The sequence below is a fragment of the Arachis hypogaea genome, chromosome 16, assembly GCF_003086295.3.
Source record: "Arachis hypogaea cultivar Tifrunner chromosome 16, arahy.Tifrunner.gnm2.J5K5, whole genome shotgun sequence".
NCBI lineage: Eukaryota > Viridiplantae > Streptophyta > Magnoliopsida > Fabales > Fabaceae > Arachis > Arachis hypogaea.
The window spans coordinates 25,556,178-25,566,346 of NC_092051.1; the positions used below are offsets into that span (position 1 = coordinate 25,556,178).

The following is a 10,169-nucleotide window of genomic DNA, read 5'->3' on the forward strand; positions in this document are numbered from 1 at the left end:
AACTACAGTGTTTTGGTAATATTGCCAAAAAATATTAATCAATCTAATAGTTTTTGTAATGACATAAGTTTATAAGTTTAGAAGCTTGAAAATCATGTAATAAAATATAAAATTTTAATCCGTAATAACGTTGATCATATTGTTTGACTTCCTCAATAAATATGATACCAATAAATAAAATTGTCACAGTTAAATTTTAACAAAGGCAAATCTCCATAAGTATTGCTATCATCAATTAGAATTGTTCTACTTTCAAGACAAATACTATTTTTTTTTACTGTATTTTCCAACTCGGCAGATCGAGAACTAATTATCCACGGATTGAAACTCCATTTATTAAGGGTCTGCCACTAGCCAATGAGTTGTTACATACACAAGACGGGATTCGAAATTCTAATACTTAATTAGGTAGACGAGTGAGATGATCACTCAATCAATCCAAATCAGTTAAAATAAATACTAATTATTTTTAATATTAAAAATAATTAAACTTTGATTTTAATTATAATTTTATAAAATGTTTATAATAATACTTATTATATATATTTTTATTTAATCTCTTTTAATAAAAAAAATTATATATTTTTATTAATTATTTCGTATAATGTACGGAAATATACACTAGTGTATTTAAAAAAACGTGTAGTCTTTGTTAAAAATATTTTTTTATAAACCTCCATTAGAAATTTATATTACTATAAAATTGTTATTAGGCAAAAAAAATCTTAAACAAAACTCTTAAAACTCTCAAATAAAAAATAAATAAGGTTGTCAATTGTCAAATTTTTATATATGATCACTTAGCTCAAATGTGCTTTTAGCCAAGCCACCAGTTTTTCTACAGCCATGGTCACATGCTGATTACTACAAGAGACAATAAAGACACGTGTCCATAGATAAAAATTTCAGAAAAAATCTCTGTACCTTACATCTTTACAGTAGTGTGACCCATAATTTAATACAAGTTTATTTGAATTATTGCCTTACTAAATAAAAAATGATATATACCGCTAAATATATACAAAATATGGAGCGTAGAATGAGATGGTGAGAAATAACATGCATGATGACTAATAATTTGTTGAATTAATTAATGTTATGATTTATGATTTAAGTGGAGACACTATTAGGAACTCCTCTACATGTAACGCCAGGTTGGGAGGTAGGTGCAAGCAACTCATAAGGCAAGACACCAGCCCCGCAGCGGTTCCTAAGTGTTGGATCACAGTTCCTTCTATCAATCTCCTTCTCTATGTCTCTGATCTCTGCCGAGAACGCGTAGAATGCCTCCACGATCTCCGCATCGCCCGACCATATGGAGGGCTGCTGCCGCTCTCCCAGGTACTCCTCGTCAGGGGAGTGAGTGGAGAGTGTGTCCACCACAGCCATATACTTTGTGGCCTGCAGCAGGCTCGGTAGAGAGTTTAGGAAGTACTTTTGCGGGTTTGCTATGAGATTCTTATATTCAGCCTCGCCCTCTTCCGGGATTAGTTTTCGCATCAACGGGGGACGATTTGGCACATAACCACCGTAAGGGTATTGCCCGAAGTTAAGAGCTGCATGCTGTGCGGATGCTGTCCAGATGAGGGTGGTGAGGATGGAGACGAGATCCTCGTTGTTGTTCAGTGGGGGCCACCAGCTTTCATGGCTGAGATCAGCATGGCCCACGTTGATTGACTCTGAGTACCAAGCTTGTAGCTCTTTGTCATTGCAAACAAGCTGGCCATCGTGGCCATGGTAGTAATGGTTCACGTAAGTGCGGACCCAGTTTTCTATAGCAGACCAGATGAGAAGCCCGTCCGTTGCGTAAGGGTAGTCTTGTATTAATAGCTTTAGGCCATTTGGTTGGGTTGGGTCTGGTATTGCTATTCCTCTGCGGAGGAGATCGGCGGGGAGGCCCTCCGTGTCAAAGCGCCACAAGTTCTTGTAAGCAGCACAACTGATCTCCATGCAGTAGCGTCCAGGAGTGAAGCAAGACTCGATGACTCCATCGGCATGGATAAGGGCCTGCCTAGCTATGCCATTGATCTCCAATGTGTATCTCATGTGTGGATCCAACAACTTGAAAATAGGATGCATTTCACTCAATTGCCTATGAGCAGCCAATATAAAAGGCTCCATGCACGCATGTGTGCGTAACCTATAAATACATAACATAATTAGCAATTTTTTTTTTCAAAATTGCTGCTAGGTGCATAAAAAAAATTAGTCCCTGAATCGGTTATTATTTATTTATAATAAATATGTATATAATTTAATTATTTTTAATTTATATTTTATATTTAATACATATTTTACATTAGTTGATGGTTAATTTTAATATATCAAAAAAATATCAAAATAAGAGAAATACTAGGTCATCAAAATTTATTATTTTTAGCTACTACTCGATTATTAATTTAATTTATTTAGTCTAATTCTTTTAATTTATTAATCAAATAACATATTTTATTCTATACTTTTAAATATTAATGATTAACTAATAATAAAAAATAATGAATTCTAATTCATATATAAAATAATTTGTCATTCAATTTTACTGATAATGGAAATTGAAGATGAATTTAACGGGGCTATGGCTCTAGCTAGTTAATTACCAATGGTTGACAAGTTGATGCGCGCCAGAATCATTGGCGCAAACATGAGCCTTGGCAAGCTGCCACATCCAGTTGGTAGTTGCATCTACAGGAGGGGTAACAACTCGTTTTGATCCAGGCAGGCTAAGTTCTATAGCTATAGGCTTCAAAGTCCCAAGGGGTGTCAGAAAAAATAGGGTACGCGTAGCGTAGCATTTTCTACCGTCAACGCTGTTGATCCCTTCCAGAAAAGGAAAGTAGATATCATGGTAATCTAGCATAAACAATTTATTTTCCTCTATTGCCTGCAAAATTCAAAAAAATAAATTTAGATCAATAATCGTGTGTGTGTGTGCGTATGGAAGAGCATGTAATCCCAAGGCAGGTACCTGATGTACTGTCATGCCATTAAGTTGGCCTAAAATGTGCTCTTCTTTAAGGGCAGACTCTTGGATATCGTATATTCTTGAGTCAAGCTTGCTTACGGGTGGGAAAACTTGAAGCCTCTCAATGTTAACAGGGTTGACTCCTGCTATTGCTTGGCGGGCAAATTCGTCGTCTCGTAGCCAGGCAAACTTGTCCACTATGCACGTTAAAGTATATATTGTTAATCATTGATTAATTATGAGAAAAAAATATAACATGATTAAATTACTACTAAATATTAAATTTCAAATTTTAATAATATAAAAATAAAATATTAACAAAAAATATTATCTTCTAATATTTCTCCATAATTTAATATAAAATTATCATATCTTTCTAGAAGTTGTCAGTAGCCTAGTCTCATAATACTTAAATTCACATTTTTTCATCATTAAATTATTAGAACGAATGTCCATAGATGGATAATTCTTCTTTTTTATATATATATATATATATGAAAGAAGAAGAAGAGTAATGTTCAAATTTTTTTATAAATCAAATTCAACTAAGTTAAATAATAAGATTTAAAATAATACTAATCATAACTGATTTTTGTTACGTTAAACCAATTTGGTTGGACTTAGTTAACAAAAAAATTTTGAATGTAATTTTTGTTATGTTAAATTAACTTGGTTGAATTTAGTTAATAAAAAAAATTTAAATGTGTAATATTATTTTAATAATAATAATAATATATCATTTGTACATGTATATGTTTTGACTACTTTATATATCTAATAACTTATCATAAATATTATTATTATATTGAATTTGTTTATAGTTAAATATAAATAAAATTATAATAAAATAATTTATATTTATGTATATTTTAAAATTTTATATTAATAATAAGATAAGATTATATCATTGTTAATTTTAATTTATAAAAAGTATGTCAAATAATTTTAGGATAGATAATTTGAAAAATTAAAATGAAGTATTGAGATATCCAATTAAGATTCAAATCGAAAGGGAAATTAAAAGACAAAGAAATAAGGGATATTATATATACTTACGGGAAATAATCTTGGGGATGTCAAACTTAAGAAGTCCCTGGCTGGATTCTTGTATCTTAGTGACCAATTCTGGGAGTGGGATTTTGTTTAAGACAGAAGATTGGTCGTCTTTCAAGCGGGACTTAATGAGCAAGCCTTCACTGAAAAGGCCATCAACGTCTGAGAAATCGTTGAAATCATGGTTATTAACAGAAAGGCTAGCCTTAAGGCGAGGGATCAAGTTATGAAGCACTGCTTTGAGCCTCTTGATAAAGAATGTGTTCTGCTTAGACTCCTCGAATTGTTCGTCTCTTGGTACGTACATAGGATGTGGTTTCTCCACACGACTCTCTGCACGCATATCTGCACCATACAATCAATATATATAATCAATCCAACCAAAAAAGATTCACAACATATATACAAATATATATACATCTTAGATCTTACGCAGCTGAAACTCATCATAATTTTTTGAGTGAATACCTATCTGTCCCTGACAATTATCTCGAAAGGATAACGAGATCTCAAGAAAAAAAATATCCAATTTGGCACTTGATATTTTTTTTGGGATTGATTAGCCTCAATGCCAAAAAAAAATAATATTGTCAAAGGATCGGGTTAGATTTTTTTTATCAATGGTCTCGTTGTCTTTCGAGGTAATTGTCAGGCTATTTTGGATTTTTTTCTAATTTTTTTTATAATACTTTTTTAAAAGTTTAATTTAAATTAAATTAGGTTATCTATATATAATTTATTCAACATCTATCTGTGCTAATTTAACACTACTTCTGTATCCGTCATTTTTGGATATTTTCATACATTAAATTTTAGAATTTTGCTACTTGCGCCTTAAAAACATAGCTTAAGCATATTATAAAAGAAAATATTTTATAAAAATTATTATAAAATGTAATAATTTAATTTTTTTTATATTTTCAATACATTAAAAATATTAAAAAAATTTTATTATTATATTTTAAAAATGTGTTCTTAGAGTACAAATTAGTTAAATCCTAAATTTTAATTGAACAATTTATATATGTGAAAAAAATTTAATAGCTAACTTTTTATGATTAATATTTAATTAATTTTAATATTTTCGTTTTTTTTAAAAATTACTTCTTCTCTCTTTCTCTTTCCTTTTTGATTGTTTACTTAAAAAGAATCGTGTTTAAAACTTTTGTTAGTTTGTTATCGATTGAAAAATTTGATTCTCTCGTTGGACCAATTTCTAATATTCTATGACGCAAAAATCTTAAACAATAAATAATACATTGAATGATTCTGCTATTACCGGTATCAGTTGGGGAGCGGCCAGTACGACAGCGTCTCGGGTATGGATGTTCTTGGGATCCACCGAGAGTTGGTCTGGAGAGGTCAGCTCCTCTATCTGGATTTCCTAAATCATTGTAGGTGTCAAAATCATATATTCTGTCGGATAATTTTCTAACTCCTGTGCCATCTCCTCTAAGGTTTTTTAGCTCCTTCTCCCTCATTACTCTAAGCCCAGTGGGTGTATCTCTAGGTAAGTATGGCTGTAAAATTAAAATCAATAACAGATTATATATATAATTTTCAGAAAAGAAAAAAAAGCAAAGAAAAAAAATGAGAATTTTCCTTTCTTTGATAAAATGCATTAGCAGTACATGATAATTGATTCAACAAATATTGAATATACAAAAATTTAGGGCATTCGAAACATAAAAATAATTAAATATGATTAGGTGTGCTAAACTTTTTTTTTCTAATTTTTAAATAAAATGTTTAAATTATTTTCTTAAAATTTTTAAAAGTGATATATATTTAAATCTTTTACTTATTAAAAATTAAGCAGATAAATAAAAAATAAATTATTAAAATTCTCAATTATTTTTTAAAATAATTCACATTTAAATATTTTCTCTTTGATATTAGAATAAACTATTTTTATCTATAAAAGTTCAGAACATAATTCTATACTCACAAAAGATAATTTTAATATGACAAATATTAAAATATTGATTTTATTTATAATAAATTTTTTTAATTTTTAAAATTTGATAGATAAAAATAATAATTTATTTATTTATTGGAAGTATAAAACTAATTTTGTTCATGAATTAATATATTTTTTTAGTGTTTAAGCTTTATAAATAAAAGTAATAATTTATCCTTGGCGTTAATTATATGAGAAGCCTCAAAGTCAAACATCCATCGACAGTGATACAATACTCATAAAAGCTACTATAGTGCTTTTGAAGTCAACATCGCCGTGGCTCATTTTTATTATTTTTAACTTTCTTTAGTTTTATACATAATTAATTTCATTTAGTTATTATATCTATATATATAGAAGTCAAACTCGTTATTGAATGTTGATAGTTTTCCTTAACTAATTATAAATTCTAGAATTATTTAATTTATATATACTCAATAGTCAATATCTATTTAATTGATTTAATTTAATACTCAATATTCATTGCTGGTTACCCAGGAACGAAATACCATTTCTCAAGGTAGATAGATATAAATAAGTTCGCTTGTTTAGAAAGGTTTGAATATTAAATAGAATTGGCGGCCAACAAGTTCAACTAGTTGGTATATATTGAAGAGTTTGACTTTGACATGAACATTTGAAGCTGGATCAAGAAAAAGGATAATCGTACCTTGTTAGAGAAGAAAACCCTCTTTCCAGGATGATCCTTGGTGGTGGGCCTTACCCATGAGTTGCAAGGGAAATGAAGTGGGCCAGAGGCGAACCCCTCGATGGTTATACTTTCCAAGAAGAACTCTCTCTGGTGTTTGTTGCTCACCGTAATCGCACCCGGATCCCCAAAATTGGAGTCCACAATGAATTCAGCAGTGTAAGTAACTCTCTCCGCTTTAACATTCGATTTCTTCGACCAGTCCTTCACCACTGCTTCCTTGCTCTTCTTTGGACCTTTCGTTCCTAAACAACACAACACAGCCCAGAAATTAATTAATTGTTTTCCTAATTAAAGTACTCTGAATTGGCAAGCATGGATGTTAATCATGATTATGAGAGAGGCAGAGAAAACGAACTATTAATTAATTAATCAAATAATTACTTGGATCAATGTCAGTGCTGATGAGCTCCAGGAAAATACATCTTCCTATCATGCTATCAGCGATGGCGTCAACATGCTTGACAACTGTCTCTTGAAAATCCTCTTTGATTTTGTTTCTCACCGTCACTACAGCTCTAACCTTGAACTGCACTGGTTTCTCTTTTTTTGCGTGCAAGGGGGCGGTGGCGGAGGTGGAGGCGGAAAGCGTATTAACCAAATCCTCGCTGACAACTGCTGCAGGAAACTTTGCAGCCTTCGTCAACCTCACAGATCTTGTGTTTTCCTTTCTCATTTCTATGAACTGAAACACTGGTTTTGATTTTGAATTTGTTGAGGAGGAGACAACCCATCGTGAGGACCGCTCTATCAATGAAGAACCCATAATTTCGTTTACAAGTGCCATCTTCTTCTGCGGAGGTAAGTGGAGGTGGAGTTGAGGAAAGCAATTTGTTTTGTTGGATAATATATATAGAGAGAAGCATCACCCATAATGTCATTGTCAGCACCCATGCCACGCGGTGTCTTTCAGAAAAATAATACTTACGAATGGTTGCTTTATGAATCATCCTGTGCTTTTTACCTTTGAATTCCTCTTCTTCTTCTTACTATTATTTTATTTTGATTGCAGACTTCAAAATAATTGGGCTCCCCGGTCAAACCGTGGTTTAAGCTAGTTAACGCCGTCTGTGGGCGGGAAACAAAGGGGAAAACGATTAGTCAATATATATATGGTGACTTGCTTAAACATGATTAATGAATATATATTTGAATTTAAAAAGTAGTTTAAATTTAGTCATTTATATCAATCCAATATTTATAATTGTATTCTCATGTTCTCAAATACAAATTCTATTCTTATAGAATATATTCCCTATTTGAAGCGCCATATCACCTTATTTTATAGTTTGTAATTTCCTAATTAATAAACTATTTTCTTTTGGTATTAAAGTCAATCTTACATTGTATTATTTTTATGATTGACTATATAATTTAATATAATATGATGATGATATGATTGTTTTTATAATAATAATAATAATAATAATAATAATAATAATAATAATAATAATAATAATAATAATAATAATAATAATAATAATAATAGGATTTATTAGTTAATGCGTGCTCTTTCATGTTAAGATTATTATTTTTAAATATTTATTTTAATAAATATCTAACAATATATTAAAAATAGACACAAAATCTTAAAAATATAACTTCTATATTTTTATAAACAAAATTTTAATATATATTTTTAGAACAAATATTAATTGAATGCATAATAATACAAGGTGTGGTTATTAATAAGCAAAAGAAAAAATTTTCATTCAAAAGTCAATCTTATAATATAATAATAAACCATGCTGACTTGAAAGCTAATTGACGTTGAAGGAAGAAAGAGGCAGGAACCAGCAATGCCAAAGGGTGAGGAGATAACGAAAAACCAAACGCTGACCAAGGCAATAGGACCTTTTCAACACTAAGTTTTCTTGCACACTAGAGTTTTCAAAACCTGGAAGGATGGTTTAAATAAAATTTGGCATGTTCTAACATGCCTACCCTTAGAGTGCTTGGAAACTTTTAACTTGAAAAGAGAATTTTATTCGATTCACATTACAAAAAAAAAACATTGACTAATGATAGATTTATTGTCAAATATTAGTATTGAGTTTATAGTCAGATTTACCAATAAATTTGACAATCGTCGAGAAAAAGAATACCGTCGAATTCTATTTTTCGATGATAAATTCGCCGGTAATTTCGCTAATAATATTTAAAAAAAAAAAGTAATTGACGTGTGCATTACTGTCGAATTTACAGGCGGATAAATTCAGCGATAATTTAGGTTAGTGAAATATTATATTTTGAAGTATCGTGAAACTTTACCGTCGAATAAATCTTTTGGTAAATTCGATGATAATTGTGCCCTAAATTTGAACTGCAAATCTTCTTCTCCCTCATTTCGAATCTCTCTCTCTCTCTTCTCACTGCCTCACCTCCCTCTCATCTCTCCCTCAACAGTCCCTTCCAACGGCCCCCTCTCTCTCTCCACCAAACACCTCTGCCAGCTATTCTCGTAGTGCCGGCCACCACCAGCATTCTTCCATCCAGGGGCAGAGTTAGATAAAATATTAGAGGGGGCTAAATATTTATACAATAAAATAAGACTAAAATAAAATTTTAAGAGAAGCTAAACTGAAATTTACATGTAAAAAATTAAAATTAGGCGGGCCATTACTCCCCTTTCCTACCACCTGGCTCCGCCCCTGCTTCCATCATTGCTCCCTCTGCCTCCAACAACAGTTGTTGATGTTTCGGCGATCACTGGCAACCACCTCTAGTCACCCGTCTTCTTTCTCCTTTCTTTCTTCTCTAGTAACATGATCATTTTCTAATTTTTTTTTTTGTTTTAGTTAAATTTAGTATTAATTTATATTTTAGTTATTAATTAGTATTATGATTTAGGTTTTTGAATTGATTAACGTTTTAGGTATTATGATTTATGTTTTTGAAGTTTATTAAAATGATTGAGTGAAAGTTGACTAAAGATTAAAAAGAAATTAATAGATCTACTAATGAAATTTATTAGTAACAATATTTAAAATTTCTTGATGAGTGGATTAGGATTTAAATTTTTGTTTGTTGCTTTAAACATGATCTTTTTTTAATTAATTTTTCTTTTTGTTTTAGTTAAATTTAGGATTAATTTAGGTTTTAGCGGTTAATTAGTATTATGATTTAGGTTTCTGAGTTGATTAATATTTTAGGTATTATGATTTATGTTTTTGACGTTTATTTAAATGATTGAGTGAAAGTTGATTAAAGATTAAAAAGGGATTAATAGATCTATTAATAAAATTTATTAATAACAATAATTGAAATTTTTTGGTGGGTGGATTAGGATTTGAATTCTTGTTTGTTGCTTTAAACTTGATCATTTTCTAATTAATTTTTTTATTTTAGTTAAATTTATGATTAATTTAGGTTTTAGTTATTAATTAGTATTATGATTTAAGTTTTTGAGTTGATTAACGTTTTAGGTATTATGATTTATGTTTTTGAAGTTTATTTAAATGATTAAGTGAAAGTTGTTAAAGATT

The 10,169-nt window shown here is 30.2% G+C and overlaps 1 protein-coding gene across 1 annotated transcript; it reads right to left on the reverse strand.

The window, feature by feature from the left end:
- Positions 1-752: 752 nt before the first annotated feature.
- On the reverse strand, positions 753-7,675 carry LOC112758622 (linoleate 13S-lipoxygenase 3-1, chloroplastic). Its single transcript, XM_025807335.3, has 7 exons — positions 7,069-7,675; positions 6,646-6,929; positions 5,295-5,535; positions 4,019-4,360; positions 2,966-3,159; positions 2,598-2,881; positions 753-2,140 (listed from the first exon to the last, which is right to left on the reverse strand). The coding sequence occupies exons 1-7, from the start codon at positions 7,469-7,471 to the stop codon at positions 1,111-1,113; spliced, it is 2,778 nt and encodes a 925-aa protein (XP_025663120.1). The 5' UTR covers positions 7,472-7,675; the 3' UTR covers positions 753-1,110.
- Positions 7,676-10,169: the final 2,494 nt, after the last annotated feature.

Bases quoted from the DNA above. Each gene is read 5' to 3' on its own strand.
- LOC112758622 (XM_025807335.3), bottom strand. From the start codon at position 7,471: ATGGCACTTGTAAACGAAATTATGGGTTCTTCATTGATAGAGCGGTCC. The intron at 4,361-5,294 runs GTAATAGCAGAA...TGTATGGTGCAG, and splicing joins CCGCTCCCCAACTGATACCG to ATATGCGTGCAGAGAGTCGT. The intron at 2,882-2,965 runs GTACCTGCCTTG...TGAATTTTGCAG, and splicing joins ATGGCATGACAGTACATCAG to GCAATAGAGGAAAATAAATT.